The sequence below is a fragment of the Schistocerca gregaria genome, chromosome 1, assembly GCF_023897955.1.
Source record: "Schistocerca gregaria isolate iqSchGreg1 chromosome 1, iqSchGreg1.2, whole genome shotgun sequence".
Classification (NCBI taxonomy): domain Eukaryota; kingdom Metazoa; phylum Arthropoda; class Insecta; order Orthoptera; family Acrididae; genus Schistocerca; species Schistocerca gregaria.
Window position 1 is genome coordinate 1205842079 of NC_064920.1, and position 19585 is coordinate 1205861663.

The following is a 19585-nucleotide window of genomic DNA, read 5'->3' on the forward strand; positions in this document are numbered from 1 at the left end:
AGAAAGTACGTGACTGAAATTTCGTGAGAAGTTTCGGCCGCAATGAAAAACGCCTTTGTTTCAATGATGTCCACCCAAATCCTGTATCATGTTATCGACGCTCTCTCCAATATTTCGCGATAAGACAAAACGTGCCCCTTTCCCCACAACATTTTTTGTATGTCCTTCCCAGTTTAGACTGTCAGTAATTATAATTCCTAGTTACTTAGTTGAATTTACAGCCTTTAGATTTGACTGATTTATCGTGTACGGACTCATATGGATGACCTCACACTTTTCATTATTTGTCAACTGCCAGTTTACACACCTTATAGGTATCTTTTTGCAATTTTTTTTACCTTCTGATGGATTTCCTAGACGATAAACGACTGCATCATCTGCAAACAACCGAAGACGGCTGCTCAGATTATTCGCCTTCTGAAAATCCAGAAATACGGAATCAATTTGAAATCTCTTGTCAATAGCATTCAACACTTCGTGTGTGCAAGGAGCTAGATGTGTTTCACGAGAACGATGTTTTCTAAATCCGTGTTGACTATGTGTCAACGGACTGTTGTCTTCGAGGTACTTCATAATGTTCGAACACAAAATATGTTCCAGAATTCTGCTGCATACCGACGTTACTGATATGAGCCTGTAATCAAGTTTATTACTCCTACAACCTTTCTTGAATATTGGTGTGGCCTGTAGAACTTTCCAGTCCTTGGATACGGATCTTTCGTCAAGCGAGCGGTTGTATATGATTCTTAATTACGAAGCTCTTGCATCACCATACACTGAAAGGAGCGTAACTAGAGTACAGTCTCGACCGGAAAACTTGCTTTTATCAAGTGATTTAAGTAGCTTCACTACTCCGAGGATATTTAGTTATATGTTACTCATGTTGGCAGCTATTCTTGATTTTGAATTCTGGAATATTTACTTCGTCTTCTTTGGTGAAGAAATTTCGAAATGTTGTGTTTAGTAACTCTGCTTTGGCAGCGCTGTCGTCGATAGTATTTCCATTGCTCTCACACAGAGAAGGCATTGACTGTGTCTTGCCGCTAGCATACTCTACATACGACCAAAACTGTCACGGTCAGCTTCGCAACACGTAAATAGTCTTTCGTTGCTCTTTGTGGTCTTTGTTAGGCTGTTAGGATTCCAGGGGACACACATCTTCGTGAACCCCAAATGTTGGACGAGTTTGTCACCAATACTGACAGAGACATCCAGTTGTGCAGCTAGGTGTTTGATTGTGATCCGTCGACAGCCTCCAATGAGACTGTCGGCACGTTACAACTTAGCACGAGTGAGGTGTTTGCGACCGTCCACCACACGGGAGACTGGACAAGTTTGCGCGAAGTTCTTGCGATGATTGCAGACGTCTCTCCGAACGACTCACCATGCTTCTGTTCTCTGCTAGGTCTCCGTAGACATTCTGCAACCGCAGCAATATCTGCAATGCTGTAGTTTTCCAGCTAAAGCAACCCAATGGCAAAACCTCTCCTTGGAAGGCACCTCCGTTATAGATCCTATTTTGAAGGCTGCGTATAGCGCCACTACCTAATGGAACTTTATGAAACTGTAAGGGAATACTCCACGACGCCTCGCCGCAATAGAAACTGGCCGAAAAAAACAAATGTGTTGTGTTACTTATTGAATGCCCCTGATATGTATAGTTACCACTATACGAATGCACAACACTTCCCATCTAAGACTCTTTAGATATACTCTCCCAATTATTTAACGACACCGGTGTAGATTTATTTAAGCACACTCTGACATCATCGTATTTTTTGTGCGAGGGAGATTATTTTGACCATGGGACAGCGTCGCGATGGGAAGCCCATTACCCCAAATGTAGCAACCCCTTCATGGAGCACTTTGAGAACATCGCCATGGACACGGCTCCTGCAAAATGTAGTTGTTTATCGTTATGTGGACGACACATTTGTTGTCTGGCCGCACGTGAAGAGCAACGAAAATTTTTCATCCACATCAGCAGCATCCATGACAACATCAGATTCAAGATGGAAGTAGAGACAGATAGTGCCTTGCCTTTTCTAGACGCCCTCGTCCGCCGGAATGAAAATGGTTGTCTCAGCATGAAAATGGCTGTCTCAGCCATAGTCTTTATCGAAAACCCAACTACACAGACTGCATGCTATCACCACCCGTCACCGAAAAGTTCTGTTCTGATGACGTTGGTGCATCGAACGGAAGCCGTTTCAGGCGCTGAATGCAATCCGAAGGAACTGAGTCACTTACGGAAAGTCTTCAAAGATGACGGCTACAACAACCGCCAGATTTCGCAAGCCATCTTACGAATAAACATAAGCAAAAGACCTTCGAGGAGGCCACGGAGAAGCTTACGTTCTTGCCATTCTGCGGCTCAATAACAAGAGAGATTAGCCGGCTTCTAAAGAAGTATAAAATCGATACGGTTTTTAGGGAACCGGCTAAAATTCGACAGCTGAAGCCTGAGAAAGACGGTGTTGGACTCAGAACACCAGGAGTATATAAAATACCGTGTGGGTGTGGACGGTTCTATATCGGACAGATTGTACGTCATATTGAACAGCGCCGTGTGGAACACGAGCGATGTTTTCGCCTACAGTATCCTGAGAAATCAGCGGTGGCGGAACATGATTTAGGAAACGGACACGATATTGCATTTGCCGAGACATCTGTTACTACGCGGACTTCCAGTTTTTGCGTCTGTGTTGTAAAAGAAGCGACCGAATCAAAAATTTCTGACAACACCCTAAATAAAGACGGCGGCCTGCAGCTAAGCAAAGCTTGGGACCCGGCCATCTGAAAGTTGGAGCGAGAGTGGCATATATGACGCTGGAGCGAGCACCAGGGGCGTGACTGCAGACGGCGCGGCTATACAGGGTGTTACAAAAAGGCACGGCCGAACTTTCAGGAAACATTCATCACACACAAATAATGAAAAGATGTTATGTGGACATGTGTACGGAAACGCTTACTTTCCATGTTAGAGCTCATTTTAGTTTCGTCAGTATGTACTGCACTTCCTCGATTCACCGCCATTTGGCCAAATTGAAGGAAGGTAATGTTGACTTCGGTGCTTGTGTTGACATGCGACTCATTGCTCTACAGTACTAGCATCAAGCATATCAGTATGTAGCATCAACAGGTTAGTGTTCATCACGAACGTGGTTTTGCAGTCAGTGCAATCGTTCACAAATGCGGAGTTGGCAGATGCCCATTTGTGTATGTATTAACACGGGGAAATTGCCGTGGAGCGGTACCTTTGTATCGAGACAGATTTCCAGAATGAAGGTGTCCCGACAGGAAGACGTTCGAAGCAATTGATCGGCGTCTTAGGGAGCACGGAACATTCCAGCCTATGACTCGCGACTGGGGAAGACCTACAACGACGAGGACACCTGCAATGGACGAGGCAATTCTTCGTGCAGTTGACGATAACCCTAATGTCAGCGTCAGAGAAGTTGCTGCTATACAAGGTAACGCTGACCTCATCACTGTATGGAGAGTGCTACGGGAGAACCAGTTGTTTCCGTACCGTGTACAGCGTGTGCAGGCACTGTCAGCAGCTGGTTGGCCTCCACGGGTACACTTCTGCGAATGGTTCATCCAACAAGGTGTCAATCCTCATTTCAGTGCAAATGTTCTCTTTACGGATGATGCTTCATTCCAACGTAATCAAATTGTAAATTTTCACAATCAACATGTGTGGGCTGACGAGAATCCGCACGCAATTGTGCAATCACGTCATCAACACAGATTTTCTCTGAACGTTTGGGCAGGCATTGTTGGTGATGTCTTGATTGGGCCCCATGTTCTTCCATCTACGCTCAATGGAGCACGTTATCATGATTTCATATGGGATACTCCACCTGTGCTGCTAGAACATGTGCCTTTACAAGTACGACACAACATGTGGTTCATGCGCGAAGGAACTCCTGCACATTTCAGTCGAAGTGTTCGTACGCTTCTCAACAACAGATTCGGTGACCGATGGATTGGTAGAGACGAACCAATTCCATGGCCTCCACGCTCTCCTGACCTCAACCCTCTTGACTTTCATTTATGGGAGCATTTGAGAGCCCTTGTCTACGCAACCCCGGTACCAAATGTAGAGACTCTTCGTGCTCGTATTGTGGACGGCTGTGATACAATACGCCATTCTCCAGGGCTGCATCAGCGCATCAGGGATTCCATGCGACGGAGGGTGGATGCATATATCCTCGCTAACGGAGGAAATTTTGAACATTTCCTGTAACAAAGTGTTTCAAGTCACACTGGTACGTTCTGTTGCTGTGTGTTCCCATTCCATGATTAATGTGATTTGAAGAGAAGTAATAAAATGAACTCTAACATGGAAAGTAAGCGTTTCTGGACACATGTCCACATAACATACACTCCTGGTCAGACCCACCATACTTGCTCCGGACACTGCGAGAGGGCTGTACAAGCAATGAACACACGCACGGCACAGCGGACACACCAGTAACTGCGGTGATGGCCGTCGAATGGCGCTAGCTGCGCAGCATTTGTGCACCGCCGCCGTCAGTGTCAGCCAGTTTGCCGTGGCATACGGAGCTCCATCGCAGTCTTTAACACTGGTAGCATGCCGCGACAGCGTGGACGTGAACCGTATGTGCAGCTGACGGACTTTGAGCGAGGGCGTATAGTGGGCATGCGGGAGGCCGGGTGAACGTACCGCCGAATTGCTCAACACGTGGGGCGTGAGGTCTCCACAGTACATCGATGTTGTCGCCAGTGGTCGGCGGAAGGTGCACGTGCCCGTCGACCTGGGACCGGACCGCAGCGACGCACGGATGCACGCCAAGACCGTAGGATCCTACGCAGTGCCGTAGGGGACCGCACCGCCACTTCCCAGCAAATTAGGGACACTGTTGCTCCTGGGGTATCGGCGAGGACCATTCGCAACCGTCTCCATGAAGATGGGCTACGGTCCCGCACACCGTTGGGCCGTCTTCCGCTCACGCCCCAACATCGTGCAGCCCGCCTCCAGTGGTGTCGCGACAGGCGTGAATGGAGGGACGAATGGAGACGTGTCGTCTTCAGCGATGAGAGTAGCTTCTGCCTTGGTGCCAATGATGGTCGTATGCGTGTTTGGCGCCGTGCAGGTGAGCGCCACAATCAGGACTGCATACGACCGAGGCACACAGGGCTAACACCCGGCATCATGGTGTGGGGAGCGATCTCCTACACTGGCCGTACACCTCTGTTGATCGTCGAGGGGACACTGAATAGTGCACGGTACATCCAAACCGTCATCGAACCCATCGTTCTACCATTCCTAGACCGACAAGGGAACTTGCTGTTCCAACAGGACAATGCACGTCCACATGTATCCCGTGCCACCCAACGTGTACTAGAAGGTGTAAGTCAACTACCCTGGCCAGCAAGGTCTCCGGATCTGTCTCCCATTGAGCGTGTTTGGGACTGGATGAAGCGTCGTCTCACGCGGTCTGCACGTCCAGCACGAACGCTGGTCCAACTGAGGCTCCAGGTGGAAATGGCATGGCAAGCAGTTCCACAGGACGACATCCAGCATCTCTACTATCGTCTCCTTGGGAGAATAGCAGCCTGCATTGCACTGTACTAGTGCCGACATTGTGCACGCTCTGTTGCCTGTGTCTATGTGCCTGTGGTTCTGTCAGTGTGATCATGTGATGTATCTGACCCCAGGAATGTGTCAATAAAGTTTCCCCTTCCTGGGACAATGAATTCACGGTGTTCTTATTTCAATTTCCAGGAGTGTATTTTCTTTCTTTGTGTGTGAGGAATGTTTCCTGAAAGTTTGGCCGTACCTTTTTGTAACAACCTGTATAAGGACGGCAGCAGAAATCATTCGACAGTCTCCACTTGACAATGGCAGTGGAAAACGTGGCCGGAAGCTCGTGGATTTTAAACCGTTGAACGCGGCGGGAATCTCGAAAAAATTTTATCAGTATAGCTATCAGGTTGCCATTCAGTCAGGTATTGAACTGTCTTTCCGAGTTTCAATTTCCGATCAGCAGCGGAATATATCTGCTGTAATATATCTCACAAGGAACGTAGCTTTATTACATTTGCAACTATCGTACGCAATAACAGGCATCTTTTTTAAGCCTTTACTTACACAGGAAAGATAAGAAATTTTTAGCTTATCAAGTCGGCGTACGTCTATTTTTTTTTAAGTGCTATGGAAACGCTTATATTTCAGACGCCAGTAATTAAAATTCCTCGTTATTCGCCTGTTACAAATAATTTCCTGTTATCTTCGTGTCCAGTTTCAAGTAGCACACTGCTCCAATAAAATCTGGAAATTTATTTCAGTAGTTGTTCTCCTGGCAGCCAAGAAAATTCTGCATGCTGTACGGCACAACTCTTTCGCACTGTTTATTTTCGATGCTCGGTCTGAAAACGAAACACGAACAGAAGCGGTGCTCTAATACGAAGACTAATTAAGCAACTCGGCACGCGGCGGCAACTTAACTTTTCTCGTTATTCCACGGGGATCAGCGCACAAGAGTAGAGGAAAGAACCCACCCCCCGAGTCTTAATTACTGCTGTCTATGACGACTTAATGAGTTTCCAGACTGGCTGTCCGAAAAGGGCGTGCTGGCAGCGTTCAGAAGACAGGAAATTTATTTTACATCACATCGGCTGCTCTGTGTCGGCGCCTAGCCAACCAACACGATCCACAAACAGGCTGAGAACAATGCGGCTGCAAAACTTGTGATACTGCCTTTCACTATGTACAAACAAGACATTTCGAGTAACGTGTGTAGCCCTTTGAGGCTGTTCGCATTTGTCTGCGATATGGCTTCATAATCATCTATCAAAGCAAAGTCTATCGTGACACTTTGAACATAACCCAAAAAATTTTATATCATGTGAATTCCTTTGTGACGCAGAATACAACATTTTTCAAATTAGTACAATATTGCTGATCCGTTGCTGATTTCACTGACACAGTACAATCATTGCGATGCTGTATTTTAGAATCCACGTTTCGAATGCTGAAACCACTTAAAAATATTACTCCAAGCTCTGCTATCCTGAATTGATGATGGACAGTAAGTGAAGACAACTGTACGATAAAAGATCTTATAGTGGACCATTTCATTCGGCTGACAGTAAAATATTATGACGGATGGAGTCTACACGAGGGCAGCGGCCATATTGGGCTGGACTTAGTTCGCTTTGAGTTAGTTACGTGTTCCACTGATCAATAGCACGGAAAAATCGTTATGGTGTAGAACGCGCCAGACGCACAAGAAACGCGCACAGGAAGCAAGTGGCCGACGAGTAGGGTCGTGTCCTGATGAGTGGCGTGTCAGTCGAGACTAAAGCGTTCAAAACTTTCGGGCGACGAGCCTATGACCTTGTAAAATTTCTGCAGCAGTCCGAGAACTTGGAGCAGTTTTCGACAGTTGCGCTCCACACACCTACTTGCAATTTGCCTCTGAACTGCAGCGTATGTTTATAAACTTGGGAAATTTCCGCTTCATAGAATTTGACGAGTTATCCACAACCAATATTCGAACTTTAACTATTCACGGCAACGTGGAGTGCCGCAAATCGTGCATTCCTGATCGAACTAGTAATTCAGTATGTCGTCCGTCTCGCGCTATTAGACAAGGGTTGACTGACTTTTTTCATTACCAAACGGTAGCCAGCTTGTGTTAAGGGTATTTAATATTTTTACCGACCATAATCCTGCCTTCAGTTTAATCTGTTCATAGGACGTTAACGGAACAATAACAAAGTAATGAAACAGATATGTGGCCGAATCCTAAACACATACGAGGTCAACGAACTTTCTACATTGCTCACGTACTTAGTTAACCATTTCGACGCTAAGACAGTGTGAGGAAATACGTTAATGCGTTGCGGTCTGAATAAAAAACAACTGCGGCGTTTCACATAGAGCTAGGGTTAACTAGCCCCACCCACTGAGGATTAAAGTTGTTGGATATCGTACGTATTCAGTACTGTGTGATGGATATGCCACGAGCCTCCAAGCACCGTTTCGCTACTGCCTGAAACTTTTCTTGATTGTCGACTCCATGGAGTGAGTTATTGTGATCGCTTCTCAGTTTTGGTTATTGATAACTTGATACCAGTGTCTGAGTTTAATGTGTACAGTACCGAAGATGATCACTATGTGATCGAAAATCTATTCTACTATCAATGAAACATCAATATTACGACCAACGCTGACCTTCCTTTTAACTGAAACTTTTCGTTTACGCATGCTTTCCTCCCCGCAATCAATTTATGCCGACTGAATCGTTATTGAATTCGTGTAGGATTTTAACAGGTAGTTTCTCAGCTTCACAGCGTTGTTCCAATGTATTTCTTTTAATATCTTTTCTCATATCGTATGTTTCATAACAAAGTTCTGTCGATGGGGTTTCTCCCAAAACACATCATGAGATGATACATTAAAATATTTGTGTACATAATTGGCGAACAAGACAAGCGTATTCGGTTTACTGTAAAAGATGGTCGCAGATCTCCTGAGAGGTTTAATATTTAAAGCAGAGGTATACAGTCTTCCTAGTATCATGGGCTACGAAGGTTTACTGGTGAATGTGTAAGGGAAGAAGATAAAAAGGTTTCATAAATATTATCCTGCTGGAATATGCCATTTAGCAGTTTCCACAAGGTCCCGCCCCCTCTTTTCGGTGAGGGAATGAAACATGATAATAAACAAGAAAGTACAAGAATGAATGGTAAAGGAGGGTCAGGTACAAATCGATAGCGGCTGCGGGAAGTGCATCTCGGATTGATGAAATTCGTGATGTATCAGATAAATTAAGTGCATTTTATTAATGAAATACAATTCAACTGTGATAGGTACAGATATACTACCTAAAGAGACATCTGTAAGAGACTTTTACTTGGATTTCCCGCTCATCGCGAGTGGTCGCCTTATCACTGATGCTTTTCGACCACTCTTTGCGGATCGACTCAAGCTTCCACATGCCACACACCTATCTTCACTGAAAAGCCGAAGAAACTGGTAAAATCGTGTAGGGCCCCCGCGAGTACGCAGAAGTGCCGCAACACGACGTAGCAAGGACTCGACTAACGTCTGAAGTAGCGTTGGAGGGAATTGACACCATGAACCTTGCAGGTCTGTCCGTAAATCAGAAAGAGTACGAAGGGGTGAACCAACACGTTGCAAGGCATCCCAGATATGCTGAACAATGTTCATGTCTGGGGAGTCTGGTGTCTAGTGGAAGTGTTTAAACTCAGAAGCGTATTCCTGGAGCCACTGTGTAGCAATTCTGGAGGTGTCGAGTGTCGTACTATCCTGCCGGAATTGTCCAAGTTCGTCGGAATGCAGAGTGGACACGGATGGATGCAGGTGATCAGACAGGATACTCACGTACCTGTCACTTGTGGGAGCCATGCGTAGATGTATCTGGGGTCCCACGTCATTCCAACTAAACACACGTTCAATATCTTTACAGACCCTCCACTAGCTGGAACAGTCCTTTAATGACAATGCATTCATGATGCTGTCTCCATACCCGTACACGTCCATACTCTCGGTACAATTTGAAACGAGACTCGTCCGATGAGACAACACGTTTCCAGTCATCAACAGTCCAATGCCGTTGTTGAAAGGCACAGGCGAGGCGTAAAGCTTTGTATCATGAAGTCATCAAGTGTCATATCAATGACGTATCATTGAATGGTTCGCACGCTAACACATGCTGATGGCCCAGCATTGAAATCTGCAACAATTTGCCTAAGGTTTGCACTTCTGTCACGTTGAACGGTTCTCTTCAGTCGTCGTCGGTTCCGTTCTTATTGGATCTTTTCCGACCGCGGCAATGTCGGAGATATGATGTTTTACCGGAATCCTCACATGCACGGCTTACTCGTGAAATGGCAGTACGAGTCCTCCCTCGGGCATGGGTGTGTGTGTTTGTCCTCAGGATAATTTAGGTTAAGTAGTGTGTAAGCTTAGGGACTGATGACCTCAGCAGCTAAGTCCCACACATTTGAACATTTGAACAATTGGTCGTACGGAGAAATGCCAGCTGTACTGCTGCCTCGGAGGAGCTGTGTGCGGCCACTCGTACGCTGGCTGGAACACCAAGTTCAGTCTCAGTTAAATCTTGACAACGTGCCATTGCAGGAGCAGTAACCGCTCCAACAACTGCCCCACACACTCGTCTTATACTGGCGTTGACGACGCAGCCACATATCCTGCCTGTTTACGTATCTCTGTATTTCACGATGCATGGTAATACTAGTTTGCCATAGGTTATTCCATTTCCCCACACTTGCAAGTCTTCTGATACCTGCACAGACAACGAGAAGTCATAGACTATCGTTGTCAATTTCGTCACAAGCCAGGTTGGTTCAAATGGCTCTTGAGCAATATGCGACTTGACTTCTGAGGTCATCAGTCCCCTAGAACATAGAACTACTTAAACCTAACTAACCTAAGGACTTGAGACACATGCATGCCCGAGACAGGATTCGAACCTGCGACCGTAGCAGTCGCGCGGTATCGGACTGTAGCGCCTAGAACCGCTCGGCCACCCCGGCCGGCCACAAGCCTGGCATTTCTTCATAAAACACAAACAAATGAGGTTCAGTGGGAACAGAAGGTAGACTAACAGCCCAGGCGACCTTTCGTGAGGAGGACAAAATGCCGGTTTGGCGTCGCGGCGTGGCGCGACACACAGCCGTAACGCCGGTGCTGCAGAGGGCTGGATACTCACGTTGTCGGAGGCGGCCGGCGGCTGCTGCGCGGCGCCGCCGTCTGCCTGCTGCTGCTGCTGCTGGAGCTGGAGCTGGAGCTGCTGGGAGGCCGGGCCGGGACCGCCGCCGTTCACCAGCGAGCCGCCCGCCTTGCCCGGCTGCACCGGCGTCTGCGGCAGGCTCTGCAACACGCGACGCCGCACGTGCCAGGGTCAACAGTTCCTCTGCTCGCGAGGAGCACTAAGCTACTTAATGTGGTGACGGATTTATTATACAGAGTCGTCCATTGATCGTGACCGGGCCAAATATCTCACGACATAAGCGTCAAACGAAAAAACTACAAAGAACGAAACTCGTCTAGCTTGAAGGGGGAAACCAGATCGCGCTATGGGTGGCCCGCTAGATGGCGCTGCCATCGGTCAAACGGGTATCAGCTGCGTTTTTTTAAAATAGGAACCCCCCATTTTTATTACACATTCGTGTAGTACGTCCATAAATATGAATGTTTTAAGTTGGACACTCTTTTTCGCTATAATAGTCACAAACATATGGCTCACAATTTTAGACGAACAGTTGCTAACAGGTAGGTCTTTTAAATTAAAATACAGAACGTAGGTACGTTTGAACATTTTATTTCGGTTGTCCCAATGTGATACACGTACCTTTGTGAACTTATCATGTCTGAGAACGCATGCTGTTACAGCGCGATTACCTGTAAATACCACAGTAATACACTAAATGCTCATAATGATGTCCATCAACCTCAATGCATTTGCCAATACGTGTAACGACATTCCTCTCACCACCGAGTAGTTCGCCTTCCGTAATGTTCGCACATTCACTGACAATGCGCTGACTCATTTTGTCAGGCGTTATCGGTGGATCACGATAGCAAATATCCTTCAACCTTCCCCACAGAAACACATCCGGGGACGTCAGATCCGGTGAACGTGCGGGCCATGGTATGGTGCTTCGACGACCAATCCACCTGTCATGAAATACGTATTCAATACCGCTTCAACCACACGCAAGCTATGTGCCGGACATCCATCATGTTGGAAGTACATCGCCATTCTGTCATGCAGTGAAACATCTTGTAGTAACATCGGTGGAACAGTACGTAGGAAATCAGCATACATTGCACCATTTAGATTGCCATCGATAAAATGGGGCCAATTATCCTTCCTCCCATAATGCCGCACCATAAATTAACCCGCCAAAGTCGCTGATGTTCCACTTGTCGCAGCCATCGTGGATTATGGCGGTTTACGTTACCGATGTTGGTGAATCACGCTTCGTCGGTAAATAGAAAGCGTGCAAAAAATCTGTCATCCTCCCGTAATTTTTCTTATGCCCACTGGCTGAACAGTACACGATGTTCAAAGTAGTCGCCATGGAATTCCTGGAGTATCAAAATATGGTACGGGTGCAATCGATGTTGATGTAGTATTCTCAACACCGACGTTTATGACATTCCCGATTCTTGTGCAGTTTATCTGATGTGCGGATTAACCACGACAGCAGCTAAAACACCTAGTTGGGCATCATCATTTGTTGCAGGTCGTGGTTGGCGTTTCACATGTGGCTGAACACTTCGTGTTTTCTTAAATAACTTAACTATCCGTCGAACGGTCCAGGATACCGAGCAGAATACATAGCACACGCTCGTTGAGCATTTTGATCACAATAGCCATACATCAACAAGATATCTACCTTTTCCGCAACTGGAAAACGCTCCATTTTAACACGGGTAATGTACAACGAAGCAAATACCGTCCGCACTGGTGGAATGTTACGTGATACCACGTACTTATACGTTTGTGACTATTACAGCGCCATCTATCACAAAGCGAAAAAAGTGGTCCAACTAAAACATTCCTATTTCTTTACCTACTACACGAATATGTAATAAAAAATGGGGCTTCCTACTTAAAAAACCGCAGTTGGAATCCGTTTGACCTATGGCAGCGCCATCTACGGGCCAACCATAGCGCCAAATGTTTTCTTCCTTGAAGCTACGGGGGTTTTGTTCTTGGTAGTTTTTTCGTTTCATGCTTATTTCGTGACATATTTGGCCCGGTCACTAACAATGAACCACCCTGTATACTGAGGGAAAAAAATCGCAATAAAAGAAATAATGAAAAATAATCAAATTTAGGGAATAGATAACGCATTTAAGTGACTGAAATTGCAAAGTCACAGGTTAATGTAAATGCGAGATAAGCTATTGCAACTATGAAACGCTGGTACATTAATAACCGGCGTAACCATCAAAATGATTAATGCAAGCAGGCAAAGGTGCATGCAGTGTGATGTATAGGTGCCGGATGTTACTTTGTAACATGGAATTCCATGCCTATGGCTCTTGGTTGGTCAATACAGGCACAGTGAGTTCTGTTTGTGGATGATGCTGTCCCATACGTGCTCGATTTTAAACACACCTGGTGGTCGAGCAGGGCAAGGAAAGGTGCCGACGTACTGTGGAGCACGAGGACGACCGTTATCCTGTTGGGAAACACTCCCTGCAGTGTTGTTCATGAAGGACATCACGACAGGCCCAATCACCAGACTGGAGCACAATTTTGCAGTCTGGGTGCGTGGGATAGCCGCGAGAGTGCTCCAGCTATCATACGGAATCATACGGACCATGAGTCCAGGTGTAGGTGCAGCGCGTGCAGCACGCAGGCAGGTCACTGGCAGGCCCTCAGCTGGTTTCCTTCCAACCAACACACGGCCAGCAGCGACACAGAGGCAGAGGCAGCTTCCACCAGAAAACAGAGCAAATCTCCACCCTGCCTCCAACGAGCTCTCACGTGACATCACTGGTGGTGGTTTGGGGTTTGTGGAACGTACGCTGCACGGCATCTGGCTCGGAGCTGTCCTTGCAGTAACGGTTTTGCAACAGTTCGTTGTGCCATTGTGTGCAAAATGCCGCTTCAGTCGCTGTTGGAGACGCAGTACGATGCGCCAGACTCACACGCCAGACATAGTTGTCTTCTCACGCGGCTCAAGTCTCAGCCATCATGCACATCCGCTACATTCCTGCCACGTCTCTCTGCGGTAGGCTGGAAGGAACATTCAGCCTCTCGTAACCCAATTACACGACCTCGATCAAACTCAGTGTGGTATTAACGACATCTTCTTCGCCTTAAAGGCATTCTTGACTAACATCAACTTATCACGTCCAATCCCAAAAGTAAGTAACGCTCAGGGAGTGTATTTAAACCAAACGGAGCGAAAGTGGAATACACATCGTATTCCAGATGCACAAACACGCCTACCTACCTTCGTTTATGTCGCACAATTCCTTGAGATTTTTTTCCGTCGTATGGTATGAAGATTAACATCTCCAAACAGAAAGTAATGGCAGTGGGAAAGAGATATAAACGGATTGAGTGCCAAATACGAGGAACAAAGTTAGAACAGGTGGACGGTTTCAAGTACTTAGCATGCATATTCTCACAGGATGGCAACATAGTGAAAGAACTGGAAGCGAGGTGTAGCAAAGCTAATGCAGTGAGCGCTCAGCTACGATCTACTCTCTTCTGCAAAAAGGAAGTCAGTACCATGACTAAGTTATCTGTGCACCGTTCAATTCTTCGACCAACTCTGTTGTATGGGAGCGAAAGCTGGGTGGATTCAGGTTACGGATATGAAAGTAGCTAGGATGATTGCAGGTACTAGTAGATGGGAACAATGGCAGGAGGGTGTCCACAATGAGGAAATCAAAGAAAAACTGGGAATGAACTCTATAGATGTAGCAGTCAGGGCGAACAGGCTTAGATGGTGGTGTCATGATACAAGCATGGGAGAAGCAAGGCTATCCAAGAGACTCGTGGGTTCAGCAGTAGAGGGTAGGAGGAGTCGGGATAGACCAAGGAGAAGGTACCTGGATTCGGTTAAGAATGATTTTGAAGTAATAGGCTTAACATCAGAAGAGGCACCAAAGTTAGCACTGAATAGGGGATCACGGAGGAATTCTATAAGGGGGACTAAGCTCCAGAATGAACGCCGAAAGGCATAGTCAGTTTTAAATGACGATGACGTCAGTGTGCTATCCAGTTTGAGAAGCTAAGCTAACTCACGTCCATCCACTAGCTGCGGTTTGCGGGCGCCCCCCCCCCCCCTCCCCCCGCCTGCCCCCCACGCACCGCCACTCTGAACGGCGTGGCAGGACTGCGCATCGGTGCATCGTGCTGCTGAAAAAGCTGTAAATCATCCAACGTGGACACCGTGCAGCAAATTTAATAATTAAAAAAAACACTTTACGTTCACTGATATAAACAAAAGATGTTTAACGCCTTGCTTCACACTACTAGCACTCAATTATTTTCCATAAAGAGGTCTGTCTCCTTCCTCACAGCTCAAGCTACCTCCGTACCAAACACCATCGAAATCGATTAAGCAGTTTAGTCGTGAAAACATAACAGAGTTATTTTCACATTTAACAACATTAGTATGGAAACATTAATTAAACTGATTGAGGACTGTATAACTTTCCATTCATTACATTGATTCGTATTACGTAGAACATGTTAATCAATAAAAGTACTCGTATTTTTACAAACATGATACAGATCAAACGTTAAAGAGTAAAACAGCTTTTTCAAAGAGTAAATATGTTTCCAAATATCGCGTTAAAATCTTAAATTACGATATCATTTTTTCCGTGATCAGAATTTGATCAAATAAAGCCTCTAACGCTCAAGTTACCTGTAAAAACTCCATGAAATTTCCTCACGTAGTTTTGGAGATTAGCGTATTCAAACAGACAAACAGATGGATGCGACGATTTTAGATAAAAATTTAAATCAAAGTATCTTTTTTTCTCCGTAATCCGATTTTAATGAAGTAATGCCTATATGTTGCCCCAAGCTACGCTCACGTTACCTGTGAAATTTTGATGAAAATTCGTGTAGTAGTTTTGGAGATTAGCAAGTTCAAACAGACAGACATGACGTCTTTACAGTTTTATAAGCAGCATAGATAACAATGAAACTGCAGTTAAGTGCGGTACATTCAGTCAGTGTCAAACAACCAGATTAAGTGTAGTAGCTAAAGAAATGTAATTGAAGCATACTACAGCTGCTTATGCCCCCGTTAGTAGCTGAGTGGTACACGGCTGACTGCCATCGGAGGGTCCAGATTTGATCCCCGGTACTGCCAGGGACTTCGCCTCCATTGTGCCAGTTGACAAGCTACTTAACCGAGTCACAGTGCATCCAGGTCACGGAAACTAAAAACTGTAGAGAGAGTGGTACACTGACCCCAAGTCCTGATCCTGTCACGCCATTGGCTAAGGATGACACGGCTGTCGGTCGTTACCGTCGCGCGCACCAGTGTCTGGGGACGGAGTTAACGTTTACAGTCCCTTATACAGGATAAGCGTAAAGTCTCTCCATGATTCTTCTTTATTATGTGCCTCGACCTCCAAGTACATTGACGACCAGTCGCATAATTGTCCACGTCCATGGCTTTTCTGAACAGCCCTTGTTGCTCCAAAACACTGACTTAACGTTTTCATCCGGATAGTCTTCTACGTCCTGGACCATATCTGCCATTACGTTTTCTTGAAATATTAGTTGTAGCAGGATATATTACTTGCTGTGCATTTTAGGGCCAAAGCATTTGAGTTTTCTTCTCCTGATGGTATCGAAAATTTTTGACTCTTTGATATTACGCCGCAGTACTGCGACATTTGGGCTTTAACATCCTTTGATACCTCCGCATTTCAAATGTTTCCAATTTCTTACGTAATACGGTGGTAAGGGTCCATGACTCGATTGTATAGTATAAGATGTTGAGTAGTCCAGTGCAAAGAGCAGTGCTTACGTCACGGCTAGTCAGAACTTCCTTAATTTCCTGGAAAGAACGTCACGCCTGTTCAACCCCGCAGCGAATTCCTTTCAAGAAATTCCAGTTACCGTTGATCTGACACCCGAAATATTTCTGCAACGGAACTCTTTCGATCTTATCAGTACCGAGTTGAAGACTGCCCGGAGTGTCATCCCGGTTTCTACTAACGGCCATCCATTTTGTCACCTTGACGTTTAAAAAACCGCGCTGCGCTCTTCACTAACAGTGTTTAGCGGTTGTTGCAGATCATCCAACCCTGGATACTTTACATGAAGGGCATCCATGGTAACGAACATTTATTTCTAAGAAACTGCGCTAGATACAGCGACGCGGATTGTTGCAGGAAGGACTGCTGGTATTTTTATAAAAAGTCGGGATCCAATATATCGATATTGAAAAGAAATATCAGAGCAGACAGTCGATATATCGCAGAAAGTACAGATATATCTATACAGGGTGTTACAAAAAGGTACGGCCAAACTATCAGGAAACATTCCTCACACACAAATAAAGAAAAGATGTTATGTGGACATGTGTCCGGAAACGCTTACTTTCCATTTAGAGCTCATTTTAGTTTCGTCAGCATGTGCTGTTGCTGTACTTCCTCGATTCACCGCCATTTGGCCCAATTGAAGGAAGGTAATGTTGACTTCGGTGCTTGTGTTGACATGCGACTCATTGCTCTACAGTACTAGCATCAAGCACATCAGTACGTAGCATCAACAGGTCAGTGTTCATCACGAACGTGGTTTTGCAGTCGGTGCAATGGAGTTGGCAGATGCCCATTTGATGTATGGATTAACACGGGGCAATAGCCGTGGAGCGGTACGTTTGTATCGAGACAGATTTCCAGAACGAAGGTGTCCCGACAGGAAGACGTTCGAAGCAATTGATCGGCGTCTTAGGAAGCACGGAACATTCCAGCCTATGACTCGCGACTGGGGAAGACCTACAACGACGAGGACACCTGCAATGGACGAGGCAATTCTTCGCGCAGTTGACGATAACCCTAATGTCAGCGTCAGAGAAGTTGCTGCTGTACAAGGTAACGCTGACGACGTCACTGTATGGGGAGTGCTACGGGAGAACCAGTCGTTTCCGTACCGTGTACAGCGTGTGCAGGCACTGTCAGCAGATGGTTGGCCTCCACGGGTACACTTCTGCGAATGGTTCATCCAACAAGGTGTCAATCCTCATTTCAGTGCAAATGTTCTCTTTACGGATGATGCTTCATTCCAACGTAATCAAATTGTAAATTTTCACAATCAACATGTGTGGGCTGACGAGAATCCGCACGCAATTGTGCAATCACGTCATCAACACAGATTTTCTGTGAACGTTTGGGCAGGCATTGTTGGTGATGTCTTGATTGGGCCCCATGTTCTTCCACCTACGCTCAATGGAGCACGTTATCATGACTTCATACGGGATACTCTACCTGTGCTCCTAGAACATGTGCCCTTACAAGCACGACACAACATGTGGTTCATGCGCGAAGGAACTCCTGCACATTTCATTCGAAGTGTTCGTACGCTTCTCAACAACAGATTCGGTGACCGACGGATTGGTAGGGGCGGAACAATTCCATAGCCTCCACCCTCTCCTGACCTCAACCCTCTTGACTTTCATTTATGGGAGCATTCGAAAGCTCCTGTCTGCGAAACCCCGTTACCAAATGTAGAGACTCTTCGTGCTCGTATTGTGGACGGCTGTGATACACAATACGCCATTCTCCAGGGCTGCATCAGCGCATCAGGGATTCCATGCGACGAAGCGTGCATGCATGTATCCTCGCTAGCGGAGGACATTTTGAAAATTTCCTGTAACAAAGTGTTTAAAGTCTCGCTGGTACGTTCTGTTGCTGTGTCTTCCCATTCCATGATTAATGTCATTTGAAGAGAAGTAATAAAATGAGCTCTGACATGGAAAGTAAGCGGTTCCGGACACATGTCCACATAACATATTTTCTTTCTTTGTGTGTGAGGAATGTTTCCTGAACGTTTGGCCGTACCTTTTTGTATATCGACTGCAGAAGTGTTGTCGTACCTATACATAAAAATATCGGCTGCACATTAGAAATAAACTGCCGGTTTTAGGACTGTATATTTAAGAATTGACTTATTATTAAATATTCTCTACACATACATGCTGGATAACCCACTCAGAGCAAGAATTGAAAGGAAAACGATGTACATTCTCGTTTGACGATAACCACTTTGCTAACAATGGTAACTGCATGTAAGTGGCACAGTAGAAGACGTCCTAGTGGTCTGTCGCTTGGTTTCGTCACATGACGTACCTGCTTTGTGCCACACATACTTGTTTCTCACAGTCAAAGAGAAAGATTGGACTTGATGAAAGCTCAAAAGGTAAAATTATGTACTGCTATATTTTCAAAAGAACAACTTTAAATATTTACCGAAAATTATGGAAAAATATACCATGAAACAAAAATATGGGGACTCGATATTTCCGGTTGATATCGATATATCGATACCCTGGTGGAATCCTATAACCAACATATACCAATATTTTTCGTAAAATACCGATAGATCGATATTTTACAACAACTCTAGTTGTAAATGGTAGCTAAAGTCATGCGCACTTCTACATCTGAGCTGACAGCAGCTTTTCCCTGTACCTTTCCTGTTACAGGGTTCGTAACTTAGGAACGACGGTGTCACTTACGAGAAAGCGCGCCGTGTCTGACAGTTTCGTGAAACGCGGCCGCTTAGTACAGCCCAGCGACGGTTCCCAAGAGTCCATGGTAGAGGTCCGGCTGAGCCGGGCAACAGAGGGCGGCGCGAAAAGCTGAAAGAGGCTGGCAGTGTTTCTGAGAGGACGAGAGGCGGTAGGCTGGCAGCCAGTGTTGATCACCGCGCGCACAGCATTTCAGCGCAGTCCGCGGAAGCACGCGTGCCGTGTTTCCAGAGTAACGGGCATTCCTCAGAGCACTTAGGTGAAGATACTGCAGAAACAGGTGCATTTCCACGCATACAAAGTGCAACTCCTAAGA

At 45.9% G+C, this 19585-nt stretch overlaps 1 protein-coding gene across 1 annotated transcript in view; it reads right to left on the reverse strand.

Moving 5' to 3' along the window:
* The window catches only part of LOC126299008 (ras-GEF domain-containing family member 1B-like), a 2459283-nt gene that overhangs the window by 469201 nt on the left and 1970497 nt on the right, over positions 1 to 19585 (reverse strand). The window contains exon 7 of the mRNA XM_049990678.1: positions 10734 to 10895. Within this exon, the coding sequence (XP_049846635.1) occupies positions 10734 to 10895 (162 nt within the window). The remainder of the gene's footprint in view (positions 1 to 10733; positions 10896 to 19585) is intronic.